At 40.6% G+C, this 16,556-nt stretch overlaps 1 protein-coding gene across 1 annotated transcript; it reads right to left on the bottom strand.

Annotated features, from left to right (window-relative positions):
* Positions 1 to 2,101: 2,101 nt before the first annotated feature.
* On the bottom strand, positions 2,102 to 3,237 carry LOC123130763 (uncharacterized). The gene is made up of 3 exons (XM_044550577.1): positions 2,914 to 3,237; positions 2,629 to 2,822; positions 2,102 to 2,161 (listed from the first exon to the last, which is right to left on the bottom strand). The coding sequence occupies exons 1-3, from the start codon at positions 2,986 to 2,988 to the stop codon at positions 2,122 to 2,124; spliced, it is 309 nt and encodes a 102-aa protein (XP_044406512.1). The 5' UTR covers positions 2,989 to 3,237; the 3' UTR covers positions 2,102 to 2,121.
* Positions 3,238 to 16,556: the final 13,319 nt, after the last annotated feature.

Genomic DNA, 16,556 nt, shown 5'->3' with positions numbered 1-16,556 from the left:
GCTCTTCCTCCAGCTTCTTGACCTCGCGGCAATCTACCGCGTAATGGGTGTTCGAGTTTTGGAGGAGGCGGTATGGCTTGTCGTCGGGGATCTCTTCTCTCCTTTTTTTGCTTCCACCCGAGCTCCGTTGTGAGAACCAACTACGGCTTGTGCTTTTGGTTCTTGCCGTGGGAGGCCTCTGCTGCCCGCGCGCATTTGTCAGCTAGCTCGTAGAGCTGCACTGGGGAGCGCAAGTCGTCGGTCGCCATCTTTTCACACATCTTGGGATCAATGACCTGCTGCGGAAAGCGGCGGCGACCACGACATCATTGATACAAGGGATCTTGTTGCGAACTTGACTAAAACAATATATGATAACTTGGTCTTGTTGCGGCCACAACCACGACATTCTTCAACCATACCATAATTGCAAGCATCTTCTTCTCTCTATTCTTTCAAACACCACACACTCCTCTAGCCGCTCTTTCCACCGAACTTGTGGTCCATCACCTCCTCTGTCGAGACATCATTCATCCTCTCAATATATTGCCCCTTGACTTCACACCCAGGTTTGAGTTTCATTTTTTTTACTTTGCACATTGCTTCCATGTCATTGTTTTGTTGTCCCGAATGATACAGAAACAATCCGGCCACATCACCCTCAAGATCTATTCCTAATCCAAGGAATTAAGCTAAATCTGGTTGAATGCGTATGTGTTGCTATGAAACAACAAACTTATCTATGGAAACATGTATGAAAATGCCAGTATATGCCATGAAGCAAAAAAATTATCGATGAAAACATATATCAAAATACCAGTATATGCAGTGTATAAATCACATGCTTAGGACTATGCTGTGTGTAACGACCAAACCTCGAAGGATTTGAGTCTCTGTGCTTACTGTGCTAGTCCCTGGATCGAACTCGCTAGCACACACAATATAGATGAATACCACAATAGCATGTGCACCATTTATTACAACGTATGATCTAGTGTTTATAAAATAAAACAATCTGCATAGCACTTGGCTAGCTTTATTCAATCAAATAGTGGAAAGTAGCAGAAAATAACGATGAGTCCCATCATAGCCCACTGGCGATGCTGAGTGCAGACTCGCGACCCTAACGGTACCTTACTCTTCGTCTGAATATCCTGCAACATGAGATGTTGCAGCCATATAGGTCAATAATTTGAATGTATTGGCAAGTTACACAGGAGTAATAATATAGCAGACCTACATGTATATGCATAGTATAACAAAAGGAAGGCTTTAGGGTTTATTTTGCGGAAAGCTGATTTTGTCCTCATAACTACCTAATAGTCAAATTTTATTTAGTTCTTTTATTACTACAATTAAATGAACAAGGTTGAGTTGGCAAAATCAACTCCAACCTACCCATTATTAAGTTTCCCACAAATATTATTAAGTGTCACATCTGTCACGATCATCCAACAACTGTAATGGCATAGTGGCTCAGATTTGCCCATAACTGGGGGCACGGCTAATCATGATTAGTTTTAATACTCTACAGAGTTTTGTATGCTTTACCCACTGGACCCAATCCGAAGATTGAGACGAAGTCTTTGCAGAAGAGGTTCCCTTAACCACCTGACGGCTACATCCCACCTACATATGCTACATCTGTCGACAAGTCTGGGCAAGGGTTCCAACAACTGATCAACTAAGCCAGAGCCCATATAGCCAGTGGCCGCACATGGAAGCTACTCGTTACTAGGTCTGTCTGATCTTTTTGTACCTGGGCGGCATTCCACTTAGGGTGCACTCTCATGAGCGCATGGCCTTAGAAAAGGTGCAAGACCCCATGATGCCTTCCCTCAACACCAAGCAATACCACTTCCGCCCAGAGGTGAGTTAAATCCTGAGTTACTACTCAATTGTTATATATACATATATAATCCTCACATAAACTCAATGATACACGAACCACCCCCGTCTACAAAGCATAGCAAACTACAACTACACGATTTGCAAAAGACGGGAAGATAGCTCAACAGCATAGCCAACATATATAATACTCCTATACATGCATATATTCATAGTGTGATATAACTACATGCATAGAAAACAATAGGTAAAGGATAATCAACATTTAACTTGCCTTGGTTCTGGTTCAGAAAGTCACACTCCTGACAATAGCTCGCGTCGCACTCCGGACAATCTACACGTTTCAAACAATTCAACAAATCAATCACCGGAACACGAATAGAACCAAAACAAAACCAACAGCAAGAAATCCATTTTAAAACTCAACAACAGAAGCTTAACAGCACCTAAAATGCACTACGGTCACAATGCAAAAAGAAAAACTAAATTTCATTAAACGGTTGGGAAGTTACGGCCTCCGGAAGATTTGATTCAAATCTGAACGAATCCAAATTTGAAAGGTGCAGACATGTGCAAAGTTGGTGCTGTGATAATGTGCTGATTTTTGTGAGATCATAGGAAAAAGAATCACCTAAAAAGAGTATATAGACTAAAAGATATAGCTAAAAGAAGTTAGAGAACAAATCTGGAAAGAAAAACTAAAACAACAGAAAACTCGTGCACTGTTCGTGCATGTACTGTAGCTGGTTGCCATGTGGCAGCGCGGTTGGCTCAGGTGGTGCTGTGCGCGCGTGTGCTCACCGAAACAGAGGAAAAATGGCGGTGGCTTCGAGCGTCGGCGGCGGTGGCTCTCCGGCGAGTCTCCGGCGAAAGTGAGGTGACGGGCGGAGGTGGCTTCGAGTTGTGGACGCGGTGGTGAGGTCAAACGACGACGGGGCGTGCTCTGCGGGTGACGGTGACGACGTGAACAGCCGCTGCTCCGACGGCTCGCCCCGCTGCGATTTCGGCGACAAAAATATGTCAGCAAGGTGCGGCGTTGAGCGGAGGGTCGAGGGGAGTGAACGGTGTGGACGGTGGTGTCCTTACGGCAGCGAAAACGACCGGCGAAGACGGCGGCGGCTCGAGCGCCTCGCGAGATCGGGTTTCGCCCTGCAGCTGCATGCGGCGAGCGAAAGAATCGGGAGAAAGGGTGCGGCGTTCCTCGCGGAGTCTTGCCCGCGTACGGTGTCCCTGAGGAGCACGGGATCGAACAGGGGCGTAGATCGATCCGGGCTCGGCTCGGCCTGTGCGCGCGCTGTGCGTGGGTCCGACCGGAGGAAGGAGATAGGTGCGGGGCCCGCTGGACAGAGAGAGAGAAGCGGCGGCGGGTCGGGTCCGGGCTCACGGCGCGGATCGGGCGAGACTGCGGCGTACCGCTTCGCTGGGGCTGGAGGCACGGGGGACTGGGCCGCGGCTGCGCTGGCTGGCGGCTAGGCTACGGCTAGCTGGGCCGCGTAGTGCGCTATGCTGCGCTGCGTTCCCTTTAAAAAAACAAAAACTACAGCAGCAAAAATAAATAAAATAACATACACAACATAAAATCTAAATAAAAATACCTAGACACACAGTAAAATCTATACTGCTAATTTTACATTCTTAAAAAGTTGCTCCCCACTACAAGGTATTCTCTCAACATGCACACCCTCCACCTCAGCAAGCATGCCACATCAGCATTTCAGTTCCCACTACCACTAGCAATCTTGCCATTGTTAAGAATAGAATAGTTGCTTATTAATTAAGCTAATTAGGATTAAGTTAATTGTTAGATAGGTTGCTTGGTTCTCAAGCAACCATGTACTTCCTTGGTTCTCAAGGCAACTATGTAATTCCTTGGCTCTCAAGTAACTATGTGTTTACTTGACCGCCAAGCACCATGTGTACTTCCGCCTGGGTATAAATACCCCACTTCTATCATCAATAAAGACTGATGGATCATCTTTCATTCAAACTCTCTCGTTCTTTACTTTTCACTTAAAACACGTTATCAGCACTTGCTGCTCTCCAATCGAGCAATGTATAGGCGCGCGTCCGACGGAGACAACCGAGGGCCTCGACCCCATACCTGCTCCTCCCGGAGCAGAATCAGATGGCAAGCGACCGCCCCTACCGGCGCGACGGCGGCGTGGCCTTCGTCCGTGTTTGACCGGAGCATGGATTGGCGGCGCCTGCGGCTCCAGTCCTCCAGCGCGAGTGATTTCATCACAAGGAAAAAAAAGGGGAATCGAAATCGAAGAAACATCAGCAGCCATGACGCTGTTCACGGCAAGAGAGACACAAGCGTGTGTCAAGCGTGTGTCAACATGAACTCCTACGGGAGAGGAAACAATAGATTAAACGCACGCTCAAGAAGAAACAGATTCATTATAATCAAGAAAAAAAATAGAAACTGGAAATTCGCCACAATTTTCAGTCAACAAAGGTAAGCAGCGGAAAACTGCAATGGATTGATCCTTGTTTAATCTGTGTGACCAGGAATTGGGAATGTTCACATCCTTCCATCAGCGAGACATCGGCAGAGAAAAAGACGAACAGACATGGGAATTGACATCCACGGTCAATTGATTGAAAATCCAACCCAAGAACCGTCAACACCCATATGGTATTTCTTCAATTCGTCATGTTCATACCTCTAGATTGCATTGGACGTGGAACTGCGCACTTGTTCAAATGGTGGCGGCGGTCCAATCAGCCATGGCCTTCGGCCTCGACACGGATGCGCCTCCACGCGCGATGGCGGTGGCGCCTCCGGCGCACAGCCACGGCCCGTCCACCCTCGGTCCTCCTCTCTTCTCCTCTCTTACGCGGCTCCCCGCAGAAGATCCGCGACTACAGCGCACGGTCGGCGGCGGTCCGGCGGATGCAACCATGGTTGCTCCAATGTCCAACCGTACTGCACGGGAGAAATTGGGGAAACCTTATCCCTTCATCGCATTTGCATTTATGCCCTTCCTAATTTATTCATTAACGAAGAGGACCTGTAGTTTACAGCCTTACCATTGGTTCATTTGGACTTCATAGCATAGCCCTAATACTGATTGTTTTTTTAGCAATTTAGACTTCTGGTTGTTCTCATATACAATACATTTTAAGCCCTTGGCCTTAGAACAAATCTCCTCAATTGCATAAAATATAATTATGCATCATTTTACAACATGTAAAATTTGCTATTTTAAAACCTCGGGTCTTTAAATATTGTTGAAATATAAATATTTTCGCATTTACATGTATTACCTCAGTAATACTATTGCAAACAATGTTTTGCTAGCATTTCAAACCTTATTCCTTTGAAATGTGAGACATTTTCTATATCTTTACCCCTAGCATTAGATGCGATTTATGACAACAACTATGATCTTGCAACAGAAATTTTTTCAATTTTTCTTGCAAATCATAATGAAATTCTAATAAAAATTATAAAGTGTCATACTTAATATGACTAGCCCAAATGTTATTTGTGAATCACAAGGTATTGGTGGTATCTACTGCACCATTTGCAGATTATCCACCACTACTGTGAGGTCTACATCTTGTTATTTTAACAAGATGACTACCTTCAAAGTGCTCTTCCAAATATTAATATTATATGTGACTACCTCAAGATATCATAAGGTAATACTGGCATCTACTGCAAAATTTTGCAGACTATCCACTATTACTGCAAGGTCTACATCATGTCACTCAGACATATGACTACCTTCAAGGTGATTTTCTTAAATATAGCATAGCATAAGGTGATAGAGATATGAACATCTACTGACAAAAGTCAGACTATGTTTTCTATTACTGCGAGATCTACACCGCATTCGGTGATTATCTTCAAAGTGTTATCTATATAATTTGTGGTATACACATAAGACCCCGATAGCCTCAGCTACATTTATAAAATTTACTCCTCAGAAGCATTTGTTGTTGTTCACTAAAATTATTTACTCTCATAGTAAATATTGTTCATTTGCAATCACTATATGCCAAATGGTAATCTTGTGCTAATTCAAGCCTCACTTTGCTTGAATATTTCATAGAAAATTACGCAAATATTTTAATACCCTAGGGATTACCTTCTCTTACATTGGTAAAATACATGGCAATTGAGCTTATGTCACTATTTATAATTATAGTGTCGTCCATCCATCAAGATGATCTCATAATTTATATGGCAACGGTTGAGTGTCTCAACACTTTTGCAGTATCCACATCACATTGTGGTTATACTTTCATAGTGACTAACCAATGTTAAACATTCAACGTCTATGTTTTGGTGGTGACTCTAAAGTTGCAACGCTCATATGCATTTAGTCTGCCACCTGCTTCACTTAGTTCTCAAACTAAGTACATAATGGATGAATATTTATCCATCTCAAATATTTCACTTAAGAGAAACATGCTGCCATGGGCACATCGTGAATGATCACTCATTTGTTTTTCAAAACCTCAAGTCTATCGCAGCTCACAACTCTCTCACTTAATCAACTTCAAGCTGAGATCCCTTGATCCTCTTATGATGGTACTACCATTTTTATGATGAAGAAACATGAAATTTCTTAAAATCATCAGATTCACCCAACGGGTGCTATACCATTATTTGAAATTCTTGCTCGTACCGAGAATACTATGCAAGTTAGTGGTCACAAAAGAGAACCATGAGGAATGCGAAGTAAAGTGGAGGCTCATAGACAACCAAAGATAGAATTATCTCTTAATAGGAATCTGTCGTTTTCAAATGATCAAAAGACAATTCTCAAGTTTGTCAAATGTGTGGTTATATAACTATTGTACCTATGATTTCCAAACCCTCAAACATATGGTCGAACCACATCGCAAAGTTATTAAAAGGCCAATAAGTTCAATGGGATAAACTTAAAAATTTGCAAATAACAACCAGATTCTGGTAAAGGATTGTTCTCAGAATCTTCATCAGAAGGAGGACCACAATCTAATGCAGAAAATAGAGGATAAACTCATTTGCACATATCAGAGACCTCGGGTGATCTCCTAATTATCCCAACATATTATTAGCATATACTTGTACTACTACATGTAGTAAAATGTCCAATATCATATCCATTGGATACAATATTCGATAATTTCGTATGTATGTTTAAATTCATACTTCTATTGTTGCGTACGAAATAATTTTCTAAGTATTAATAAATTAAATATCTATTTTGATAGACTTATCCATCCTGGTTTGGGGATGATTAGAAAATTATTGACAATTCTGTTGGTCACTACTTAACAAGTTGCAAAATATCCCAAATCATCAGATTTTATGCGCACCGCATGTGTCGTAGGGGGAATCAGTTTTAAGGCACTCTCACCTTAAAATTCTAAATGAGCCACTCAATCTTCCTTGAATACATTAAGAAGATACATGTGGATTAGTTAACCATTATGTGGAATTATTTAGATACTTCATGGTACTCATAGGAACATTTATAAAATGATTTCAAGTGTGTCTCTTATCACACACAACCATGCATGATCTTACTAAATAAATTTCTCAACTTATCAAAGAAGGAGCAAATTCTCCTGTAAACAGGATCGAAAAACCCATTCGAATGGACAATGTCATTGAAATCATTTCACAAGCAATGTCCGATTATATTTTGTACTCTATGTACATACCCAGAATGGTTTAACTAAATTTCTTATCAAAGATAGTGAAATTAATTACATGACCAATCTCAAAGAATTGTAAATTTACCAGCCTCTTGCTGGATACATATGGCCTTACACACCGTAAGTATGATCTAAATCATACCAACTGCATATCATACTACTTTCCCCTTGTAGTAATCACGTGGAAATCTACAAAGTATTTCCCATCTGCGATAATTCGGTTACATATCGATATCACCACTCCGGCATACATCAATGGGCCCTCACAGAAAATTAGGGATCTATGTGAGGAATAACAATTTATCCGTCAATCAAAATTATTTATAGCCCGTATGCTGATTGCATCAACAATAAGGATATTTTTCGGCATTAGGGGGAGATAAGTACCACAAGGAATGTCGAAAAAATAATAATTAGAAATGTTATTGACATTCAATCCTTATATCCACGTACTCAAAGAATCTAAACTAGAAGTTTAGAGAATCATATATTTGCAACACATTGCAAATCTGCCACATACATTTACTGGTAACAAGGTGTTACTGAATTCTATATTCCTGCAAGTGTTAGAAAGAGTGGAGGTACCTGATAAACCACTCTTCTCCCCAAATGAGAGCAAGAGGGGGAGAAAATCTGACAAGACGAGATACAATTTCTCATATGCTTCCGCGGAAACAGAGGAAATCAAATCCTCAACCAGTAAATGTAGTTCAACATCAAGTTGAAGGACACCTCACTGGATGCTCATCATCCAAAGCCCGACATAAATGTGCACAAATGTTTTGGTGTTGGGACATCGAAACACCTTGACTCCATTTGTTATAGGAAATCACAAGGAGTTAAAAAGGAATAAATATTTTATCCACAAACTTCAATGACTCCATCAGAATCATATAAACTAAAGACTACATTTGTCGACATATATTTCTTCTCAAATTGCTAAAACCTTTTGGGCCCTGAACCAAAATCCATGGTAGAGTGCCTCTTGCACTCATATTGGTTCACATAAAAGGAAGCAAGTAATGAAGAATAGCACTCGCTCTGCAAACGAGTGGTATTTACCGTAGTAATACCTACTCCTCATAAGTATCTTCCACATGGAATAAAAAAAACTTCTCATTCATAGACAAAGTCAATGAGGTGGTGAGAAAGCGAGGCTTGTAGCAAAAGGGTTCACGCAGAGACCCGACATCGATTACGATGTAACATACCCTCTTGGTATGAGTGGAATTATGTTTCGATACTAAATACTAAATATCGTTGGCAATAAAAATAATAATAATATCCATGCAGTTGATGGATGAAGTGGCTACATACTCATATGAGTCACTTATTTTGGAAGTCTCTATTGAAGTCTCTGAAGGGCTTATACTTCCAAATCCAAAAGCAAATCGCAACAAGTTTTGTGTAAAACTTCATAAGTCACTCTATGACTTGAAATAGTCGAAAATCATATGGTACTACCGACTAAATGAGTTCCTTCTTCAAAAGGATTACTCGAATAATGATGATTATTTATGTGTTTAATAAAGGAATGCAAAATTTGATATCCTTTCATCACCTCAGTGTATATTGATGACCTCATCATAAATGTCTATACAAGACCTAAACATACACATAATCATCTCTAGACGGGAAATTTGGATTTAACCAAATTTAGCTTACAACTTGAGCATTCTCTCAAGAATACATACCGGTCTACATATATCCAAGACATGTACGAGAAGTTCAATGTGGATATATCATACCAATAAAAGACATGTAATATGGTCATAGTACCCTTGATAGGGTACAAATCCATTCATACCTAGGGGTGATAATGAAGTGATATCAGGACCTGAAGTTCTATATCTCACTAATGTCAATGCACTCATATCATTGCAAACTTCGTCAGGCCTGACACTATATTTGCTATCTTTGTTCAGAGTGCAACCCCTAACAAAAGGTATATGGTTGATATAAGAAATATTAGCTTATATCTCAAGCTCACAATAAATCTTGGACAATTCTATCAGAAAAAAAATATGACCGTAATATGATGTAATGATATTGGCTCCTTATTTGATCCCAACAATGCCATATCAATGACTGAATTCACTATAATAGTCTTCTCATGAAAGTCATCTAAATATACTTTAACGACTATTTCCACTTATCATTCTTGAAAAGCATTGCAAAATATGCATGGCTCAGTAGAATGATTAACCACACTCGAAATCATGTGGTTGAAATTCATCAGAATCACATAACTTGATTTTATCAAGATTCTACCACTTGTGTTACTCAATACCTACAGGTTATATGAAGAGCAATATCATAAAGCACATTGCTTGAAATCGCTTATCCTTACGAATTACAGAAAGTGAGGAAACAATTTGCAAACAAAATATTGTGAAAATCCTACATATTATTCACAATGCCCTGGTCATGGCAATGGAATTGGTATGACACATCCTCCAGATTTGCAAACTTCAGGGGGAGTAATCTACAAAACTATAACCTGTTAACAATTGTAAGATTGCATATGTTGTACTCTTTTTCCCTTCATGAGTTTTTCCCTAATGGTTTCTCATAAAAGGTTTTTAACGAGACAATATAAACACAAGTGCCCTTATATGTCATAAACTTTCTCCTTATATTTTTTCCACTGGGTTTTAAAGGAGTTTTCAATGGCATGTCATATCGCACTCTTTTCCCTTATGAGTTTTCTATCAAAGTTTCTCATAATTGTTTTTAATGAGGCAATATCTTATCAAAGATAATACGTCATACTTTCTATTTTCCCTATCGGGGTTTTTTTTAAGGAAGTCCTCAAGACATATTAATTGTTCTCTAAACTCACCAATGATTTTTCTCCTTCTTCAAAGGTTTTTCTCATATGAGTTAACAAGAGACAATAATCATTATATGTTGCATCATTTTCTCCTTATTATTTTCCCACTGGGTTTAAAGGAGTTTTAGCAACATATCTGCACTATTCTCCTCATATTTTTCCCACAGGGTTTTTGGAGGAGACATTCAAGATTATTCAAAGAATTTGTCAAGATGATGGATGTACCAAAAAAGAGGCGTTGTACAAGAGGGAGTGTTAAGAATAGAATAGTTGCTTATTAATTAAGCTAATTAGGATTAAGTTAATTGTTAGATAGGTTGCTTGGTTCTCAAGCAACCATGTACTTCCTTGGTTCTCAAGGCAACTATGTAATTCCTTGGCTCTCAAGTAACTATGTGTTTACTTGACCGCCAAGCACCATGTGTACTTCCGCCTGGGTATAAATACCCCACTTCTATCATCAATAAAGACTGATGGATCATCTTTCATTCAAACTCTCTCGTTCTTTACTTTTCACTTAAAACAGCCATGTCAACAATTTTCTTACTTCTCTGTTTCAACTAATTATGCGATTTAATTTCTCTTTAAAACGGACTGATTCATCTTCGTGTTCTGTATAACAGATGAGAGATTTAAGAGGAGAGACGCATCCAATACGCAAACAGAAGAGGAGAGAAGCCCAACCGTCTGCCCCATGCTTTTCGTTCCACCTCCCTACGATTCAGTACCCAATCCTTTTAATCACAACCCATCGAGCCCTCTCGGAATCACATCGAGCCCTCACTTATCCCTTCCCAAGGGAAATCATCTACGTACGACGCGGCGGCTCCTCCGACGCGACCGCCGGTTCGGCTCGTCTCCGCGGCTTCCGGGATTATCTTAGGCAAAATACACCTTGGCGGTGTGTGCCTGCGTCCTCGAGACGGCATCCGCGGTGCCCTCGTGCTCCCCTCCATTATCTCTCTCCTTTCCGGCCAAGGTAGCTCCGGCGTGAAGTCCCCTCAGTCCACAGGACCACCGGTCTTCCACACCACCGATGCCACTCTGGGGCCCTTTGGACCTGGGCTGCGCGCGATTTGTCGCCCAGTCAGATCGTGACCACATCCGAATCAGCCTATGCATGCCTTCCTCTGCACTGAAGTCTGAAGCTCCTACATCCGATCCGTCTTGACTCCGATGTCTCTCTGGGCATTGGTACACCGGACGGGAACGTTCCATCGCCGGCCGCCTAGAATCGCAGATCGTCGATGAAGGCCTAACCTATGATGCCTCTATGTGTCGTTGCTCTGCTCCTCGGCCGCCGCCGGCTGCAACGAGCGGCAAGGAGTCGGGCTTCATCAGCGAAGACGACTTCCCCGGGACTCCATCTTCAGGGCTGGCACATCAGTTAATCAGGTGAGCATGAACGCACTTATACATTCACCTATGAGATGACGAATACCATTGGCGGCGGTTCGGATCCAGTGGCAAGGTGCTGAGGCGGACGACGTCCAGACTCCCTGTGTGAGACCTTTGCCTCTTCCTCGACCAAGTCAGACAGCTTTGTCTCACTCAAGTGACGAGTTTTAAGCAACAACCTTTGCCTCTCACATCTTATAGCCATACCATATACTATGTAATCGTAATGCTTTGAGATCTTGGGAGTATAGTTTGTCCATCTCTCTCACTGAATAATTGTTATTTTTTTCCACAGCTTGGTGTATTATGTCCCGCTTCTACTTTGCTGTGCACCTACGCCTCCCGATATTAGTGCATGGCTAGCTGCGGCTCTATGTTTTCTTACTAATCAAACCATCAACCTTTTGAGACTTGGATAGTTAATAGTTTGAGCAGCTTGATTTCCTACATCCTACATCCCTCTCTTTTTTAGATGTTGCATTCTTACTTCTTTCCCTGGATCGGTGCCTCGAGGTTAGGAGGGGCTTGGCTGGTCATTTTTTGCCTTTTGTAATAAATCAGTGGCATGTGCAAGGCTATAATTCTTAGGTAGCATCAGTAAAGATAAACTAAATGTGTTCTCTCAGTTATTACAACAAGCTTGGTTTCCTTCAGGCTCTTGATATGATAAGAGGGAAGTTATCCAAGTTATTGATGTTTAAGATGCAAACTTCATAGTGGGACGGTCTTCAACTTCTGCTAAATCCAATAAAGGGGACTTCTCTCAGATTCAATTTTTTATTTAATGAATCCCTTCTTGTGTGCGAAATGCTAATCAGGGCGAACCAATTTAGAGTGACAAGTTCTGTTTACAGGATGTTCATGCCTACAGTTTCTATCTCTTAGTAAGGCCCCTCTATGGTTATGCCAGTTTTACAAGCTAGCCACATAGGTGTTAGGAGATATATGGCATGCTTTCAACTATATCGTGGCAAACATATATGAGTTCCTATTTTATGTAGTATAAAACCGCGTAATACCCATGTAGTGTGGACAACTCTGCCTACTAATCAACAATAAAGAGATTTGTCCTGTACTAGGCGCCTTTTCATTAGCCTGTTCTAGACATTTTTTTTTTGCTTGGAATCTTCAACTGACAGCAAAATATTCTAGATTCTCTAGATTTTTGGTATTGAATAGTTAAAAATGAATCCAGTCACATTTATCTACTATGCATATTCATACAAGCTTTGCACATTTGGATAACAACTGTTTTACTTGCAGCAATGCAAATGGGGGGTCATGTTCCTAAATTTTTTTCTATGTATTCTTCATGGATTTATATTTTAAAGTTCGCACTCTACTGTTGTTTTTTTATTAGGAACTAATTAGTGTTCTCTTTCTAACTATACTCTTTTTATACCGCTCTGACATGTCCTCTTTTTGTTTGGTCTAGATTATCATCCTTCTCCTATGATGTTACACATTATATTATTCGAGCATTGCTAATGCCTTTGGTTGCACCGGTTCAGTTTTCATGGTCTAGCCTTACAGCCATGTAATGAAGGACTTTTAGCTTCAATTGAGCCCAGCTCTGACAACATAGTAGATGCAAATTGCATTGGCTTTTACCCATTCGGGTCACTAGCTGAGTTGAAGTATTTTTCATGCCTATCAATGTACCTTCGTTTATATGGCCACATGAAACTGCCTTGAAATAACTGAATTGCAGAATTCAATGATTCAACTTTCTGTGGGAAACCAAATTTACAGCAAGTTGTACAAGGATGTCCGCAGCAAAGCGCGGGGAATCATCTAGTTAAGAACAGTAAAACTGAGCCTAAAGCGAGGTCTCTCAGCGATTCACATTCCTGGTCGTCCATTTTCACGATCTGAATGTTTCTGGACGTTGGATCTCGTGTGGAAAGCCATCTCTCCCGCAACTGGCCCAACTGTTCTTTGGGCAGCTGCTCCCGAGGCCGAAAGGAAGGCCTGTGGTTAATTGGGCCGTCGGGCTATGTATATACAGTTTTGACTATTGCCGTCGAATTAAATCTTACCCAAATGGCATGTAAAACTAAGCCTGACCATATTCTCACCACGCAACATGCAGACCTCACTCCCTTCGCCAGATCATCGCCGAAATTGATGCACAGATGACCGGCACCAGGGAGGAGTTCGACAGGAGGAGAAGATCTGCGTTGCCGTGGTCAATGAACGAGCCCAACGATGTGGGAGACCATGCTACTCATCATCACTGAGAAAGGGTTCATCAATATCGTCGTCGAGTTGTTCAAGCACTCTGACAAGGAGAGCCTTGCGAGGAAGAACAAATCAGGATTTGATGCTCTGCATGTCACTTCAAAGGAAGGCCACGGAGGTGAGCACTGACAAACACTTCAATACTAAACCACTTCTGATTGGTCATATTTTTACATGAGAACAGGGGAGCTTTGGACCTTGTGTCTAGACTGGAATCTCATAGTTCGCATGAAGAAAGGGGTTTATGGATTTCTAAATTAATTGATTGCCATGGTTTTTTGGGTCTTTGATCAATCTCCATGGATCCAATTATATTGGTTTTGCAGTGCTGAAATTCACCTGATCTGTATGATAACTGCAGTGTGCCATTGCCTACACAAGCTAATGAGCAAGAAAGATGGACATCTGACACTGCTTGTAGATATTGTGAAGGTACTCCTGGACCATGATCGATCCCTTGGGAAAACGTTTGGCCAATCAAAATGTGACTCCTTTGATAACTGCGGCGATTAGAGGCCGCCATGATGTAGCGAACCTTCTGCTGGAGCGAGATTCTGGATTGCTTAAACTATCAAAGGCAACGGAACAACAATTTTTATTTTCCTGGTACAGGGAATCTCCAGGCACGACAAAGTATGTATTTACATCAGAAAAATTCCTTAGCTTTTACAGAAACATGATTTTGGTTTAATTATTTATTAGCACTACCCCAATTACATTGGATTTGTATGCACACTTCTCAAAGTAAGGTAGCATGGTCCATTTTTGTAGGGTCGTATTTGGTAACCGTAACTTACCACAATACCAATTCTAAGTTTATTGTTTAATTCAACATTTCTATTAGCAATTAGTTTTGCTTATTTCACCTCACTGCATTAAACTCCACCAGTTTGAATTTCTTAATTCTACAGACACTACTTATGCCATTGTGTGTTCCTCCACTTGTGGCCTCCTCCATTACCAGTGACTAACACTACGATACATATGCAAATAATGTAAGTTCACCAAGCTGCAATCCAAATTATAGTCATGGTGAAAACTGAGAACTGTATTCCTTCTAATTAGGGGAAAAGGTAGTTCATCAATTTGCTTAAAATTTGCAAGAACTGAGTAGTTGTCACCCGCTTGCATAAAATAGGCAGTCTAATTTACGATATGCTTCTGTTTTTTGTCATGCATTTTAATTTGGTAAGAAAATTTGCATGTAGTTTTAAATTAACTCATTCTGGGAGCTAGCGAATGGATATTTCCTTTGGAGATTGTCAATTTTAATTTGAGTAATACATATATAGAGAGAGTGGGAGCTAAGATGCCTAGAAGTTTATTATCGTTTGATCCCCCATTTCATTCAGACTTGATCTGCGACAAACAATAGTATAATGGTTTTTTCTTCCTCTATATGCCCTATATAGCATTTAGCTGTGCTACTATTTAACTTTGTGCTTTGCATGTCAGTAGTTTTGCTACACTATAGTAGCAACAATCCTTGTGTGACAATTATTGTACCGATTATATCATAGCAAAGGGACAATATGTGGGGCTTTCAAACTGCAGTTTGAGAGACAATCCGTTTGTCCTATGGAGGTGCTCAATGGACTTATGTTTTTGGTCCCTTCAGCTACCATTAGGTATCACTATTCTTCAATAACCGTGTACCACATTTTCTTCCAAGTGACTTTATCCTTTTTCTTATAACTGTGTACCATCTGTTATCCAGTTAGTGAGATTTGCTGTGTTAATTCTCTCTTCTTAGTAGGCCAAAGATCTCACTTTTTCGTAGGTAAGGACAAAGCCCAGATTTCTTAGCGGAACTTAACATCAGAATAGCCTGGGTTTCAGGAGAAAAGACAACAGAGTTATTTTGTTGTTGCAGTGTGCCTGCTCGGAAACAAGAAGTGAGTGCTTTGTTTTTTTAATAATATAACTAGAATGAATGAAATATGTGAGGGTTGAGCTCCTGAGTTGTGTAATTGGTCTAAACCTTTTTGGTTCTTTTTGTTGTTCTTTGTGAAAAGTGTGATAACGGAGGGAAAGTTCTGAGAACACCCAGATCATGTATGCTTATGTATCAAGGACTTTGCTCATAGCCATCCCAAGTTGATCATTTCTACATACATACAATATTATCAAGAAGCATTCTTGTGGCTAGAAGCTCAACAAAATTGAAATTCTCAAGTCAATCTTGCATGATCATGTATATGGTATGTCAGCCTTTGTTCATATATATCTTCACGAACATGCTCTGCAGTTGAATGTTGGTCCTAAATAAAGAAGCTTAGGAGAATAGCAATGTGTGTGCTACAAATTTACAATATACGGATTTCATGATGTATGCCTAACAAGTGATAAGATTCTATAAGTCATGCCACCTACTTTTTTCCATCATATATATCATTATTATTTTGAGCTGCTTTTGGTAACATTCTACATTACTCTACAACTAGACGGGCGCAGCAACGCGCGCCATCAATGATCTAGTATAAACTACAGGAACACTAGTTCCTCACCTAATTCAATTTTAGAAATTCATTTTGATGCAAAAGGCCACACAAACAGTAAAATAACACGCAATTAAAATATTTTGGAGATTGCAAAAATT

The sequence above is a fragment of the Triticum aestivum genome, chromosome 6A (genome assembly GCF_018294505.1).
Source record: "Triticum aestivum cultivar Chinese Spring chromosome 6A, IWGSC CS RefSeq v2.1, whole genome shotgun sequence".
Taxonomy (NCBI): Eukaryota; Viridiplantae; Streptophyta; class Magnoliopsida; order Poales; family Poaceae; genus Triticum; species Triticum aestivum.
The sequence above is the reverse complement of the archived record's forward strand: the minus strand, read 5'-3'. Positions and strand labels throughout refer to the sequence as shown.

Coding starts and splice junctions, on each gene's coding strand:
- LOC123130763 (XM_044550577.1), bottom strand. CDS start 2,988: ATGCAGCTGCAGGGCGAAACCCGATCTCGCGAGGCGCTCGAGCCGCCG. Junction 2,823..2,913: donor CGCCGGTCGTTTTCGCTGCC/GTAAGGACACCA, acceptor CCGAAATCGCAG/CGGGGCGAGCCGTCGGAGCA. Junction 2,162..2,628: donor GCCATTTTTCCTCTGTTTCG/GTGAGCACACGC, acceptor TGAAACGTGTAG/ATTGTCCGGAGTGCGACGCG.